At 36.3% G+C, this 15,822-nt stretch overlaps 3 protein-coding genes across 6 annotated transcripts; 1 reads left to right on the forward strand and 2 right to left on the reverse strand.

Annotated features, from left to right (window-relative positions):
* Window positions 1-71: 71 nt before the first annotated feature.
* LOC100798851 (uncharacterized) lies at window positions 72-4,641 on the reverse strand. Its single transcript, XM_003538668.5, has 11 exons — window positions 4,320-4,641; window positions 2,929-3,222; window positions 2,632-2,838; window positions 2,287-2,547; window positions 1,540-2,211; window positions 1,206-1,444; window positions 959-1,126; window positions 785-892; window positions 614-692; window positions 430-525; window positions 72-342 (listed from the first exon to the last, which is right to left on the reverse strand). The coding sequence occupies exons 2-11, from the start codon at window positions 3,214-3,216 to the stop codon at window positions 250-252; spliced, it is 2,211 nt and encodes a 736-aa protein (XP_003538716.1). The 5' UTR covers window positions 3,217-3,222; window positions 4,320-4,641; the 3' UTR covers window positions 72-249.
* Window positions 4,642-5,322: 681 nt separating this feature from the next.
* LOC100799369 (30-kDa cleavage and polyadenylation specificity factor 30) lies at window positions 5,323-10,477 on the forward strand. Of its 4 annotated transcripts, XM_006590475.4 has the most exons (10): window positions 5,328-6,502; window positions 7,218-7,320; window positions 7,857-8,086; window positions 8,228-8,479; window positions 8,556-8,632; window positions 8,714-9,057; window positions 9,644-9,757; window positions 9,906-9,962; window positions 10,072-10,133; window positions 10,220-10,477. In XM_006590475.4, exons 2-6 carry the CDS (start codon window positions 7,230-7,232, stop codon window positions 8,868-8,870), a joined length of 807 nt encoding a protein of 268 aa, XP_006590538.1. In that variant the 5' UTR covers window positions 5,328-6,502; window positions 7,218-7,229; the 3' UTR covers window positions 8,871-9,057; window positions 9,644-9,757; window positions 9,906-9,962; window positions 10,072-10,133; window positions 10,220-10,477. The 4 variants fall into 4 exon arrangements, with proteins under 4 accessions (XP_040862494.1, XP_006590538.1, XP_006590537.1 ...); XM_041006560.1 differs by lacking the exon at window positions 9,644-9,757 and having other exon boundaries at window positions 5,323-6,502; window positions 7,866-8,086; XM_006590474.4 differs by having other exon boundaries at window positions 9,644-9,962.
* A 1,578-nt stretch (window positions 10,478-12,055) lies between these two features.
* On the reverse strand, window positions 12,056-14,332 carry LOC100799902 (subtilisin-like protease 3). Its single transcript, XM_003538670.3, has one exon. It carries the CDS (start codon window positions 14,330-14,332, stop codon window positions 12,056-12,058), a length of 2,277 nt encoding a protein of 758 aa, XP_003538718.1.
* Between the last annotated feature and the right edge of the window lie 1,490 nt (window positions 14,333-15,822).

The raw sequence follows: 15,822 nt of genomic DNA on the forward strand, positions 1-15,822 counted from the left end.
ATGAAAATATCAGATGTAAAATCTTAGCTTTCTACATCAATCATAAAAATAACCAATATAAAAAAGTCATGTTTTAAAAATATATGATAAATTTTATCTTTTTCCCTCCCTGTAATTTGAAAAATAGACACACACAACAACCACAGACACAGCATAAACAGGTTGATCATAACCTAATATATTTTCTTAACTTAGTATAAAGACAAATGTTCTATTTGAATCTAAAGTAAACATTCTAAACAAACAACTTTACAAATTACTAATTTGAAGTAAAAATGCTGCCCAACGTTGTTGAATGTCTGCAATATCCTCCTCAGGGAATGGACCCGAACTGTTGAAGATCTGCAAGTTCAAATAACATACAATAAAATATTAGCTCATGAGCTAAAACAAAACATAATGAAGTTAACTCGTTGAAAATTGTATTACCTTCTTCCATGAATCAACAATATCTACTGTGACAACAGTGAGCATTTGCTTCATGACATAATACCCACACTCATAACCCTCAGTTTGTGTTTGACACTACAAATGAATATTGAATTTTATTATAATTAGTAACTATTAAAGTATTATTAATAATAATTGATTTGTTGGGTTATAAATTACTTACACGGGGCAAAATCCATGTAGGCTTCTTCCTTCTAGATCTTGACTGTGAACCCACCAACCTTTGATATTCGTCCATAGCTCTATCATAAAAAAATAATAATGCAAATTACATTTTAGGTTTCAGAGTTATAATACATATCAGAAAACAAATGTATTAGAAATAAAGGCTTACAAATCAACTGTAGTTTTCATTTCTCTGTTGATCGTCTTCTTGTGCAATGAACACAATAACACCACAACATTTTGCTTAGGACAAATAATAAGCAATTGCCAGTGGTCCCTGCATTGGAGAACAATTAGTGACTAGTGACACATAATTTGAAATAACCCTTAAACTTATACTTACGAATGCAAGTAAGGTGCTAGGTAACATTGTTTTTTGCTTTCATGTAACCTACTCTGCAAGTAGCCCTGAACTTCTGTTGCATTATTCCCAACACTTTGAATGGATTGCGGGTCCATGAATCCATAGATATGTGCATTCCCCTTATCAGTACATAAGTTATGCAGATACCTAAGATATTGAAATAAATATTAATTATAATAGTTTGATACTTAATTAGTTGACTGATTTACAAATCAAATGTACTTACATCAACCACAATTGCATAATTGAGATGTTTGGCATCTCGCTACCCATACATAATCTGAAAATATCCCTCCGATAGATATAAAATGGCATGGTAGAGGGCTTGCTTAGTACATCCGGATCCCAAGGTAGTTGTACATGATCCTTCCTAATTTTGCTTACTATTATCAACAAGCGTTCGAGCGGATCAAGTTGAGGTTCCAACCTTTTGTGTGGAGCATCTTTGCTAGATTCGACAACAGCCTAAACAACAAAGATAAAACAATATTAGTAAACACGGTTAGGTCATTGCAATTGTAAATAGAGAAAGCCATAAGTAAACAATTGATTGTGAATACCTTGGCTGACATAGACTTCACAAGTCTTCTTGGCCACTGAATGAATTGATTGGGGGCTTGTCCCACTGTATGAACCTCATCAGTGGGTAGAGGAACTCGAGCCTCTGCATCTCGAACCTCTTCAACCACCACCCTCACATTGTCATCCTCTATTGTCTTGTGGTGTATGGTTGACCCCAAATTGTACACTTTGCCAATTGCCACTAAACGTGGAGGATCAACATCAACATACAACTCACACTGATCACGGATATTAGTGTGATTGTCCTCCACCAATGGATCAGGAGTAGCATCATTTCCCTTTGTGCTCACATGTATAGGAGAATGAGGAGCTGGCTCGATATTTGTATTTTGTTGAAGAAGACCTAGAGATGCCAACTCTTGTCTCACTTGTTGTTGGAACTGTTGTGAAAGATCTGCTTTGAGCTTGTGCTCTAACTGCTCACTAAGCTGCTTAGTAACCTGCTCTTGTATCTTCTGTGTAATGACCTCCAAATCTTCCATGCTAAGAGGATTGCGGGAAGGTGGTCCGAAGTATTGCCTAATGCCCACACCTCGACCAGCACCACGTACACGACCAGGATGCTCTGGTTGTCCAATGGCAACAGTCAAAATATCTTCACGTCCAAGTGGAAGAAAAGATCCTTGCGTGCTCTGTTCAACGAGAGAATCCTACAACATATAATTCATAAGCAGGTGTAAGAATGTGCAAGCATAAGTTACAAGTAGAATAGAATATTTACTCACAATCTTTTCAGCAATAATGCGTGATTCTTCATTAATATAATCTCCCGATTTCTTTTGTCGGGCTCTCTTCCATTTTTCATGGCGTTTGAGTGGAGATGGAGGTTCAACAATAACTAACGAATGATCTAACTGGGATGCTTCTTGAACTTTTTTTGCCTTTTCTTGCATCATGTTCTCCTCAAGCTTCTGATAGCCCCCACAAGACAATGTGTGAGGGTAGAGATTATTTGCTTGGACCTCTTGTGCCTTTTTCCTTTTCTCCTGTTATAAATAATAACAAAACCACTCAATTCAGTAAAAAAAAAATGTTGGCTAAGTAAAAAACTACAAGTCCAAGTAATTAACCTGAAAGGCGGGGTCCAATCGACTCTCAACAAATCTTTGCCACGTATCCTTCTTGAGGAATGTATACTTATCACAAGGAGATTTGTCTTTGTACTTCCCATATATGTAAAAGCTAGAGAGCTGTGTCTTAAATCCCCTCCAACGTTGACCAGCATATGAAATTAGTTTCTTCTTGAGGAACTTGGAATTTGGAACGTCATAATTGTGCTACATTACACGAAAAAATTGAGGAGTTAGTGTTTCATAATTTCATGGTTAAATACAATGATACAAACATGGAGGGTAAAAGTGAAGTACCATGATAGTTTGCCAAATCATATTCTTCTCGCTCTCCTCTACATGATCCCAATCCTCATGTAGAATACTAACCTTGCTTCGAGCAAGGAAAGCCACATAATTGTTGAACTCTCTCCTGTTTGGCCCTTTAGCATTGCCAGTCGATTGATCAAACTCAACTGATATCTTCTGATCTCTAACACGTTTGAGTCTTAACTTCTTCAAGCATGTGGGACCTCTAACCCTTTTTTTTGTAGACTGAGAATTTGACTCAGCTTGTGAAGGAGTGATGTCTAATGAATCATCCATGTGTACCTGATTAGACAAAAATAATTAATTACAGGTTAATATCCTATTTATATAATGGATAAGTAACAAACATAATTTACAACAGCTAGCATGAACATAACATGAGGGAAAGATGCCACTCATTTTTTTATAAGTTATTTCTACTAATGTGCTTTTTTTTAATTGAGGGGCAAAGAAAATGAACAAAAAAACAGGAAATTTTTCTTTTGGTACAGGTAATTTGATTCCAGCAAAGAAAATATAGGATTATGAATAGGCTATTCAGCCACAAGTTATAGCAAAAATTGTATTCCTATATATATTGTTTCTAAAAGTTGGTAACCAGGTTTTTGCAATTTCCAAGGTTTTGTTTGTTAAGCTAGACTTGAAATGTGAGGGGAAAATAAATTCAACAATTCTTTTCACATACTTTTACAATATTTAATCCCTTTTTTATTTCATTATCTTTTATCTATCTTTCTTTCACAGAACATATATCACATTTTTTAAATCACCAAGGCCAAGGAGGACCAAGCAGTTGATAATAGAAAATACATCTAAACTACCCACCTTGCATATCTGTACATCTAAATTCTTCCCTATGATCACAAGTTTTTAAAGCACATTCTGTTTACGAGAGTCTTGTAATGGCTATGCACTGTGACTTCGCCAAAATTTCCAATCCAAAGATCATGGTTGCCAATTAGCCCTTTCTAAGAAGCATGCTGGAATTACCACGTAACCTTATTCTTAATCCTACTCCACACGTGGCCTTAAGAAATAAAACTATATAGCTTGAGAGTTTTGGGGCAGTTAATGATATAGCTAGTATCTAACTGAATTCTTCAATGTAGTAAATTATTTTGCACCTGAGAAATTCAATTTAAAGAAAGTAAAGGCTATCTATAAATCCTAGTCAATATTTTTCTGCTGTGTGAAATTGATTCTCTCCCATGCAAGGCCAAAGAACCTACCCTCCAGGCAGGTATTCAACCCAAAAAATGGATTCGTGTTAATTCACCCAACAAAATATCAGAATTAAAGTACAATTTTAGATCTTAGGTCAAAGAGAAAACGGCCAAAGCAAAGCAAAACAAAGCTTGAGGAAAGAGAGAAAAACACACAGAGCGAGAATGGCCAAATGCCGAGCTTCCCGAGCCCTACGCAACGGTGGTAACGCGGTGACAAACTGAGCCTGCCCCGGGCGCCAATGTGAACTTTGGGAGCGGTTGATAGTTCACTGGGGTTGGGAATGAAGTCATTAACAACGTTGTTACGAACTCAGCTGCGTCGGGCGCCAATGTGAACTTTGGGAGCGGGAGCGATGGATAGTTCGCTAGGGTTTGGAATGAAGTGATGAAAGAACCCCAACTTTTTAATCGGCTCCCTTAATAACCAACGAGATAACATTTTGATTAACAAAAGTTTTGTAAATGAATCAAAAACAATACAATTTTTACAACGGTTGCTAATACGACTAATGTAAAAATGTGACAAAAGGTGAGATTTATACACGAATATCATTTTTACATTGACTTGATGCAAAAATATCTTTTTTTACATCAATTATTAATACAATTGATATAAAAAATTCTTTGTAATCTATTCGTCAATCAAATTAATGAAATTGACATGAATAATATGATTGTAATGTTTTAATAATTTGATGACTCAATTGAACTTTTATAAATAATTAAGAGGATAATTATATAATTAAATCTATTTTAAGATGTCAGTAAATATTAACTTGAATCTAACTAAATCAATTGAATAGTTCGCAAGTTATTATAAACTTTTTAATACTTGAATTTGATTCTTATAAAATAAATATCAACTCTAAGATTTTTATTTTTTTTTATATTCATATCAACACTAACATTACCTAACTACATATATACTATTTAGCTAAAATTTTACGTGCGGGATCATGATATAATATCAGAATAATCCAACTAAGTGAAGTGACTAGGGGTGGACATAGATTTGGATCAATCCAAATTCAATGATATTGATTTGAGTACATAAAACTAGACGGGTTATAGCATGTAGATCCTGCATCATGCAAAAGAATTTTCGAGCGTTGGATATAAGCTCATAAAAATAAAAGGCACAGATTGGATGTGATAAACTGATCCCAACCGTAGGCGAACACTTTTTATAATTAGTTCGTTACTAAACTTTACCATCCGCGACACTGCGCCGCCTCCTTGCACGACGTTCCGGCGGCACCCTCTCCCCTTACCGTCTTGCTTTTCGTCGCAGCGCTCGTGCAGTGACATTCCGCAAATCGACGTCAACATCAAGACCGTTTTCTGAACGGAGTGCGGATCTGACGCGAATCCTGGTCGCGAAACTGAAGAGTTGGGTGTGGCCGCAGATTAGTTGGGTGCGACAACCGTGACCGCACATCCCCATCTTTTGGGTTGGTTATTTTTGGCGGCAACGCAGTGAGATCTCCTTGAACCGAGTTTTTTTTTTAAAGTACAGCACCGTGAAGGCTGACAGCTTGGGCTGCTTGGCCATCGTCACAAACACTGTTACTCAGATTTCACTTTTTAGATTTATTAATTAAAACATGTTCTTTGATGATTTGGTCTTGGTGTTGTCTTTGAAACCCACGGGGTTTGCTGTAACTGGCGTCACAATGACGCCGCATCGCAGTGGCGACCGTCGACTACCGCGACAAATTGAAGCAGCAGAGAGATAGAATCGTTGAGCACCGCAGTGGCTGCGCCAGAACTGCGAGGGAAGTGCTGCCCATTGAGTAACAGATATATCAAAATGCTGAAAAAACTTTCCTATCGTGCAGGACCTATGCCACTTTCCCATGAAACTAAGGACTAACTAGGATATCCCTTATTTAAAAGTTGTAGCTCAAGTAACTTGATCTCAATCCATGTTTGAGTTCATTTTTAAAAAATTATATTTTAAATTATTTATATTAAATAATAATGAAAACTAATATATATATATATATAGAGAGAGAGAGTTACATTCTATTTTTATTTCAAAAAATTAAAACAATCGTAGGTTGATTACAAATAATTCATCACATTTATTATTTGTAACTATAAGTATTTCTTAGAGATTTAAAATATAATAATAATAATACAATCATTTAATTTGGAATAAATGGATAAAGAAATAAAAAAAAAGGAGTGAGAATATATAATCATAAGTTAGACTTCCAAAAAGAAAGGAAAGGCAGTTCAGCATGGGCATTACTCATTTTAGCGATAGATATGGATAACGCGGCAGCTACCCCCACTCACTACCACCAGCGACGCCTCCGATACTCTTCTCTTTTGTGAGTCTTCAAACTTCGAATCCTAATTTTTTCCTCTTTATACCGTAATGAATGTGTTGAATCACGATTCAGTAGCTCTGCTTTCACTTTAAGCATTCATTAGCTTCTCAACTGTTGCTAGGTTATGTTATTCTTCGTTTACTTCACACTGCGGGGATATGTTGCTTATCTTTGCTTCGACTTTTCTAATTCATGCTGTAATTAATTGTAATACCTATTAATTAATTAACTGTGTTCTTGAGTGTGGGGAGAGAAATAACGAGATTATTCAGACAGATTCTCTATCCTCTCTTAAATTAATTATTTTAATACATGTAAATACCTAAGAACATGTATGTGGTTGTTTTGGCAACTTAGGTTAAAGAATATGTTTCTTGGTAAATTTAATCCATACAATTTTCGCCCCCAAACATAATCCTAGTGGTTGTTAAGATGTTGATTTTGCCATGACACCGGCAGAAGCAGAGTGATAGTTTGTTGTTGATTTTACCTACAACAAACATAATCCTAGTCTTTGTTAACATGTGTTATCTGTTTTTTTTTTTTTTTAAAACTATCTTACTAAGTTTAGAAAAACAGTTATTTATCAAAATTGTTGTTGCAATACAGGTTCTCTGCATAATTGTTTTACCGTTTCCTTCCTTTTTTTTTTTGGTATTGGGTGGTTGTAATGTCTACTTGCACTCTGATATTAACTATCATAATTTCATGACAGATCAATTCGGATATGTCTTCTGATAGTGCAAAGGAAAATGCATCAGTAGTTGATTCATCAGTCACTGAATGGAGGAATGACATTGGAAATTCAGATGATCCAGGTTTTGATAATGTTTCTCTTGTCACATGCGTATCATGTGAATTAAGGAGCTTACATTGCGGGGGAAGAAATGGAATTAGAAAAGTTATAAATGCAGAATTACAAAACATTCCAAATAAAGTGATTGGCAAAAAAAAAGTAAAGTCACAATTTTCTAATCAAAACACATTTGTTGGGCATGTATGGAGGGGTAATGCATATCCCTCCAGCCCAGTCCCTCCCTTCTGCTGTTTAGTTTACTTCCAATGGTGAACCACCTTCTCAATCCATCAAATCGCAGAAATTCAAAATGGCAAAACATACCCTTAATTAGCAAAATTTTCTTGTAGTGTGTCCAGATGATCATGACTTCAGCAATGATAGTGGAGCAAGGAATAGGGTGTTGATCACATACTCAAAAACATTTCATAGATGCATGTACATCTCTATTAACATAAATATATGCATGTGAGCTTTTTTCTTTTCATTTTTCTTTTGCATTAAGATTTAATTTTTTTCCTATTTTGATTTCTGACTTTGTTTTAAACCTTTTGTTAGAGAGCTCAGGTTACAAGTTTAAAGAAAACATTAATCCAACTAGGGCAGATAAAGGGGGACATTCTCATGGTCAGATAGGGCATCCAGCAGGAATTGGAGTGGAAAAATGTCACAATACAAAATACTTTGTCATCAAGAGTTTGAACCATCAAAACATCCATTTGTCGATTGAGAAAGGAATTTGGGCTACTCAAATCATGAATGAACCGATTCTACAAGAAGCTTATCATGTAAGAAACCTCTTTTTCTGATCTCAAATTATATTTATATATTCTTGAAACTGTTCTACAATTTAGTGCCTGTCCAGAATTAGGAAATGAATTACAATAAGACAAAAAGAACTTTCTTGAGAATTATTTGCATATTTGCAGAATTCAGGCAGTGTAATCCTTATATTCAGTGTCAACATGAGTGGTTCCTTCCAAGGGTATGCACAAATGATGACCTCCATTGGAAGGGGGAGAGACAATGCTTGGAGTGAGGGAACTGGTAAAAGTAATCCTTGGGGTCGCAGTTTTAAGGTCAAATGGCTGTGTTTGAATGATTTGCCTTTCCACAAGACTCTACATCTCAAGAATCCATTGAATGATTATAAGCCTGTCAAAATTAGCAGAGATTGCCAGGTTTTCTCTTATTTTTCCTCTTGGACCTTTGAAATTTCTGCATATATAATGTGACCGAGTTGAGTGCCTTTTCTAGGAGTTATCTCCAGACATTGGTCTAGCTCTTTGCAAACTTCTTGACGGTAAGAATGACACGGATGGCCTGCTGACCAGGTAAATTTTGCAGAGGTAAAATATTGTGTTTTCATCTGCATTTAGAGGAGGCTTGCTGTGTATTGGTTTTTTCTTTTGCAGTTTATCAAGGGATGAATTTTCTTTGAAAGGGCATTATGTGAGTACTCCAAGTTCAATGGGAGATGAAGACTGTAACTTTCCTCCATTGCATATGCTGTGGCCAATGCCCCTGCCTTATTCTTTCTTGTTTTTACCAAAATCAACCAGAAGTAAATAAATTTCATTCAACAAACCAAAGAATCAGTGGGACAATGTTCACTGAAATATTGCCAACTACTTCTGAGTCATCACAAGTGTCAGGAATTAAGCGTTCTAAGGATGTGGCTTCTCAATCTGATTTTTGGGGTCTGTCTTCTGAAAGCCCTTTAGCTAGTACCCTAACTGAGGATGATTTTCTTGACATGGTACTGGGAATTTATCTTTCCTCCTCTAATCAATTATTTTGTTTTTTGTCCTTTTTTATTTCTAGATGTTGTTTTGTTGCCCTTGAGAATCTTCTTAGGGAATTCCTACAATCATATGATTTGACAAAGTCAGCCAATATTAGAGGTTTTTTGTCCTGAAAAGAGGTGCTATATTTCACATGGTCTTAACCTGGAGGAAACTCTTACTAATGTCTATTTATGCAGTTAGAATGATATATAGAATCGCCATTTAGTCAGCCTCCTGATTTGTGAAGAATATTTAGAAGAAAAAAAATAATATTATGGCTTTGCTCTGTAATTATAATCACAATAAATGAGTATTTCTTAATACTGGTTTTTGAGGATACTGCTCTAATATAGATTGGATCAATTTTTCATTTGGATTGGATCATTGGACAGCTAAAAAGCATGTGAAGGCTGAACAAGCAAGTTCTCCACATTTTACCTGTCCTGCTGCAACCCTCATTATTATACTTGCTTATTTGAATTTTGGTGTGTTTGAGTTCTTTTGTTAAATTGATGTTCTAGAAGTGAGAATTTCCCAGTTTTAATTTCTTATTTATAGGAATCTCTTCTCTGTTGTGGCCCTTCAAATTCTTCCTCCCCTTGTTATCCCGAAGAAGACATGGAAGCCTCCTGCTGCACCTTTACTGGATATCGAATTCCTAGAAAGATTTAGGTCTTGGAGCTATTGATCAAAATTTGTTGCCTGAGGCTTACCATAGAAAGGATTTTTGTTGTTTGAGTTCTGCACACTTATATAATTGGTATAGCTGTATTTGTTTCTGCTGCTAATTTTGATTGTGTGTATGTTGTGTTGGTTGTAGTCCTATGAGGAATACCTGGAGGTTCATAGCAGATGCAGGAAACAGTTATGCACCAGTGTCAGTATTGAGATCAATATCATTTCACAATTTTTTATTTTTTATTTATCTAGACATATATCTATCACAGTCATGGGAAACCATAATCAAGCCATCAAAATTCTTTCAGGCAACTAAATCATCTTGCAAACAACTGGAATTGTTGAGAAGTAATTCACATGATGATGATAGGTGAAGATCTTTCCTTTTACCAAATTCCAAATCGTAAGTAGTGTTCAGTCACTTCAGTGATTTCATAGCTAGGATGTATTTTGCAGGAATATGGAAGACGGGGGTTGATAGAGACAGGAGCAACTCTCATGGGAAGATCCATCATTCATCTTTGCCATGGATATAACTGCTCCTCCAATGAGTGAACATGTTAACTTTTTGTCAGCTAAATTTTGCACTTGTGTTGTGGTGTCATCATCTGCAAGGAGGCCCCTTTCCTGTTATGTATAGCAAAGATGAAATGGAAGTTAATTGTAATTGACTAAAATCAGTACTTCATATTAATGCGATTCAATTCCAGTTAATTTGAGGTTTGTTTACCAATTGTACAAAATTTAGATTTGGATTAGAGTTAGATTGACCAAAACATACTTGTGTGTATATATAATATGCCCCCTATCCCTATGCTAAACTAGCATTTTTCCCCACTGGAAAATTGAAGCAAAGATGCTGATATTGGTTTAATGAGAGTAAGAATTTCTATTGTCTTCAATTTTATTAATGCTTTGAGATTGTTGGGGCCTTGATGATATTGAAATCTGCATTTCATATTTTTATGTGCTGGTGTGGTTTCATTTTTCTGGCATAGAACATTTTCCATCTATGTGCACTGTTTTTGTAGGTTTGATTCGTCTGAAGTTTGTTGAATTGCATGTGATCGTCTATGGGCCAAAATTTGATACTCGAAATCTGTAGAAAAGATGTAAATAACATTAACTAGTCTACTTGTTTCCTGGCTTTATGGTTTGTTATGTTTTCTCAAAACATTGAAACCGGGTTTGAGTCTTACATTTGCACATGATGAAACACCCATTAACTAGCCAACTTTAACAATGCATATATTGTGGATAAATATACTATACCCCTTTTCGAAGTAATTCTATTTGCCATTTACTAGTGTTACAAAATTGAGATGCAAAGTTTGTAAATTTTTGGAAGCTACAATGTGTAGCTAATTAATAGACGAGCATCTATCCTCTAAACTGGTTCAAAGTTCAAACCGGTATGTAACTATTTAAAATCGTTGCTGCAACTCAATAAAGCCTTAATCAGTGTATTTTCCCAGCTAAAGAAGGTACATAGGCTTTGTTGATCTCGCCTTGCTGTGCTGGTGTAAGACCAAAACTCATTTGTCCTACAGAAAAATAATCTCTTCTAAACTTGGTTGAACAAAATAAGACTTGATTGGTTCTACCTAGAGTCTCTTTTTTCTAATTAATTAAACATAAACACTAAAAAAGAGAAAATCAATTAGTTATATGAGCTTTGTTTTTTTTTTTAATGCATGGTGTCTTTGATTGAGATTTCTAAACTAATCTTTTGAAGTATGAGATCTATGTAAGATATTGCTAATAGATGTTATTCCAAACATAAATATGACATGAAATAATTAATTCATGGATAAGGGGACTTCTTTTTTAAGAAAAAGGTAAAAAAAAATTATATGCGTAGCATGAAAACTATTCACATTCCATGAGTGATTCTATTTTATTAACATTGGTTGAAGTTATAATCATTATAAAAAAGTGATTTCTTACATTACAAACATAATCAATATATAAAATTACTTTTTATACATCCGGGTTTAAAATATAACAAATATAAAAAAAATTATCTATGTAAATAATTTTCATACTACACCTTTTAGGTGAGTAATTTTTTATTTTCATCAAAAACTCGGTAAAGGGGCATGAATATCAGTCAACCATACATGTTATTTAAGACTAATAATTTCACATGATTAAGAGAGTTACAGTTGAGATGAACATTTAAGAAAGTAAAACAAGCTCCCAGATGCCATTGTACGGCTCGTTTGGAGAGTTGTGGTTCCAATCTTATTCCTTTAATACAAAACAACATGATGCTCCAACTTGTCCAAATTTTCACAGGAAGATGACAGCTATAGGGATGCTAACAGAATACTTGCCGTTGCTAGATACCCACTTGATAGATCCCTGAGCAAACGGGTGTTTCCTTCTATTGTTTTTCCCTTCAGGATAAAACCCAACCGAGTATGAAACCTTCTGCTTCACCTCCGTGAATGCTATCTCTGCAGGGCTTATGCTTATGCTTACAGCCGAAGGCGCATCAACTTCCACAGAGTAGGTTATGTTGGCGGGTCCAACATTTGTGAGTGTTCTGGTGTAGAACTGTGAACTAGACCCCAACCGAATAGAAAACGAGGGATAATTGAGTTGTGCTTCCGCTATGCTTTTCACCTCCAAGCACTTCACTTTCTGGTTCAAGATGAATCCAACTTCTTTGTCTGTGTAGTTCAAACCACACAAATAAGGAATGTAATCAGTTGGTTGAAGATCATAAACAAGGCCTGGATCATTGGCCTTCAAAGGGTTAACATGTCCAGCACCAGTGGCAAACACATCAGCTGGTAGAAGCCTTTGTTCCAATATAGGCTTCCCTCCAAGATTCACAGTGTTAGCACTTGTCATGATTGCTGATTTTATTGCAGCTGGAGACCAATCTGGATGAGAGTTTTTCAGCAAAGCAGCAATGCCACTGAGATGAGGACAAGACATTGAGGTGCCAGAAATGATGTTGAATGGAGGAAGATTGTTGTCCAATGACAAAGGCCATGCAGCTAGAATGTTCTGTCCCGGTCCAATGATGTCTGGCTTCAGAATTCCGGGGCTTTCCAAACTTGGACCTCTTGAGGAAAAGGAAGTAACTGCGGGTGCATGTGGATTTCCAATAACGGTTCCTTGGAACAAAATTGTAGCTGTTGGCGTTGATGTTGAGTTTATGTAATTTTTGATGGCTAACCCAGCCTTGTAACTCACGTGTGTAGCAGGAAGAACGTGAACATCAGCAAAGGGATTGAAGTCTTCAATTGGTGAGTTCATGAGGATCATGGCTGCACCACCAGCGCTCTTAACTTCTTGTCCTTTGTCTACTCTTCTAACGAATCCACCTATCTCACACAACACTACCTTTCCCTTCACATCCATGCTCTGTAAGGATCCCGGGGCACAAAAGGTAGAAGAGTCATTTCCATTTGCACCTGCATAGACAAGTGGTAGTAACGTGGACGTGAAGTTGTTGGGTTGGAACACCGATTCCCCGTTAAATGCTTCCCCGTTGCCAAGTTTTGCTGCTGCTACTATTCTTCTGTCAATGGTGCTGGCACCAACAGTGAGAATCCACGGAGCCTCATTAGACAAAGAGGAATAAAAAGGGCCAGCGTTAGCAGCTGAACAACTAACAAAAATACCCTTTTGAATTGCACTGAATGCACCAAGTGCAATTGGGTCATCAAAGAAAGGAGCAGGGGGTCCTCCAAGTGAGAGAGAAAGTATATCTACACCATCTTGAATGGCAGTGTCCATTCCAGCTAGTATTGCACTTTCGGAACAACCAAAGAGGTCACAAACCTTGTAAATTGCTAAGTGCGCATCAGGTGCCATGCCAACTGCAGTACCCTTAGCATTGCCAAAGACACTAGCACCCTGGACAAATCTTCCTGCGGCTGTGCTGGCTGTGTGGGTCCCATGACCAACATCATCCAGTGGAAGGGTTGAGTTTGGGTTTTTCACGAAATTTCTTGCACCAATGAGCTTGTTGTTGCAAGTTTTCTCCCCTGTGAATTCACAGTGGCCACTCCATTTTGCCGGTGGAAGTGGCATTCCTTCATCATTGAAGGAAAGGTGGTCAGGGGTTATGCCTGTGTCCAGAATTCCAATTATGATGCCTTTGCCAAAATTGGAATTGGTCCATAGTCCTAGTCCTTGTTGCAACCCCAAGAAGCTTGGAGTGTGAGTTGTGTGCAAAGAAAATGTCCTTTCGGGACGGGCTGACACAACCTCCTCTTTCTCTTGAAGAGCTTTGGCTTCTTCTGGGTTCAATTTCACGGCGAATCCATCCACCACGTTGCGGTATGAGAAAGTAATGCGTTGTTGGTTCTGATCAGTTTTTGTACTAGCTGGTAGAAGTGAATGGTACCAACTATGCAAGTCCTTATACTGAAGAGAATCATCACCCTGACTTTGAGGCTTTTTAACACGAACAATGTAAGTCAATAAGCTGCTTGGAACATCGAGTTCCTCTTTTGCATTCACGAATTCTGTATTTTGGTGTGCTGAAGTTGGGTATATACTAATTAGCACGAAAATAAGAGCAAGAGCAAGAGGCAATGCAAGTTCCATCTTGGTGAATTAAGAAACAGAAAATTGCTGGTTCTTAGATTGCTAGTAACAAGGCTATATCCATTTGGTTATATAGTACTGTGGAGTAGTACATGGGTGGGTGTCAACGATGACTATAGGGATATTATCCTCGACTATATCAAGGTATATATGCAGCTAGTGCCTAGCTGGGTAGAAAATATTATCAAGGTAAAAAATTATCACGTAAATTAAGGTAGTTGCATGGTGATGCCCGCTATCGTCTATTGGTTATTGTGGTCGCCAATATTGATGATATTAGACACAAAGTCAATGAACTTGGTTTAAAAATATTGCTTATGCTCTATTCTACTGCCAGAGATGCTTAGCTTCAGAAAAGCTCACCACAGCAATTAATTATTTGCATTGAGAAATCAGAGACTCTACACTTTCTTGTCAATATCCTCTTGTAAAGAAGGCTAACATAGGATTTCACCAAATAAAGAAATTAAAAGCTTTCAAAGGCATATTTCAGAAACCATAACAGATAAATTAAAATAGGCAAAAAAAGTCTCTTAAAAGTTATAACACTTTTTTTAACTCTTTATCTTTATCTATTCATGCATTGTGTCACTAATTTCATCCCACACTTTTTTATCCTTTTCTTTATAACCTCTCCTCTTGTAGTTGTAAAAAGTTTGGAAGGAGATGTCGTGTCCTCTCCAGACAGTGGTATAACAATTAACCCAAATGCCCGCTAACCGTTGTTGGTTTGGTCGCTAATTTGGTTACATTAGACACAACACACAGACAAGTTCAAGAACATCGTGAAAAAATGGTATCAGGTTACGCTCTATTTTACAACCAGATGTGATTAGTATCTGAGAACTGTCGGTGATTATTTGTATTGAGAAACCAGCTGGGACTGTCTTTAGAAACAAAACACATTTGACATAATCTGTGCGTGAGAATTACCTATACTTTCTATGGCCAATTCATCATAAAGGTACATCTTCAAACATTCACTAGCTAGTACTCGTCTATCTTTCTTGCTCTCGTTAATTAGAGGTTTAGAACGCTTTAATCTCATTAGAATTTATACATGAAGAAGGCCTCGCGATACGACTGTCTCTAGAATCCTTTTAAGTTTTAACCATTGCCTTTGTGACGTACCAAATAAATCTGTCTTCTCATGAGAAATATATGAGCAACGTCGATCTTCTTGTATAGTCATGGGTTTTTCGTCACTAAAATTTCTTTATATTATAATTGAATTTCATGCATGTACTTTTGTCAAAGAAATGTGATTTTGGACAGTTCTAATTAATGGTCAAGAAATCTAGCTAATTAAGAATATCTAAACTTGTGCTAGCTTCTAGGAGAAATTATTATATATGCTTCCGAAAATATAATATTTCCCTACTTAGAGACGACCTTTATGGATGTATTCGATCCAATACATTGGGAAAATCATAATTCTAAACAAATACTATCATATTCGGTGATTTCAAAGAGGTATATATGTTTGACTT

This window comes from Glycine max, chromosome 11, assembly GCF_000004515.6.
Source record: "Glycine max cultivar Williams 82 chromosome 11, Glycine_max_v4.0, whole genome shotgun sequence".
Classification (NCBI taxonomy): Eukaryota; Viridiplantae; Streptophyta; class Magnoliopsida; order Fabales; family Fabaceae; genus Glycine; species Glycine max.

What these genes read in the sequence shown, in the direction of transcription:
- LOC100799902 (XM_003538670.3), bottom strand. Translation starts at nt 14,332, where the DNA reads ATGGAACTTGCATTGCCTCTTGCTCTTGCTCTTATTTTCGTGCTAATT.
- LOC100798851 (XM_003538668.5), bottom strand. Translation starts at nt 3,216, where the DNA reads ATGGATGATTCATTAGACATCACTCCTTCACAAGCTGAGTCAAATTCT. An exon ending in GCATTATTGCTGAAAAGATT is followed by an intron (nt 2,212 to 2,286) that starts GTGAGTAAATAT and finishes TATATGTTGTAG; the next exon opens with GATTCTCTCGTTGAACAGAG. An exon ending in ATTATGCAATTGTGGTTGAT is followed by an intron (nt 1,127 to 1,205) that starts GTAAGTACATTT and finishes TCAATATCTTAG; the next exon opens with GTATCTGCATAACTTATGTA.
- LOC100799369 (XM_006590474.4), top strand. Translation starts at nt 7,230, where the DNA reads ATGTCTTCTGATAGTGCAAAGGAAAATGCATCAGTAGTTGATTCATCA. An exon ending in AAATTAGCAGAGATTGCCAG is followed by an intron (nt 8,480 to 8,555) that starts GTTTTCTCTTAT and finishes TGCCTTTTCTAG; the next exon opens with GAGTTATCTCCAGACATTGG. An exon ending in ACGGATGGCCTGCTGACCAG is followed by an intron (nt 8,633 to 8,713) that starts GTAAATTTTGCA and finishes TTTCTTTTGCAG; the next exon opens with TTTATCAAGGGATGAATTTT.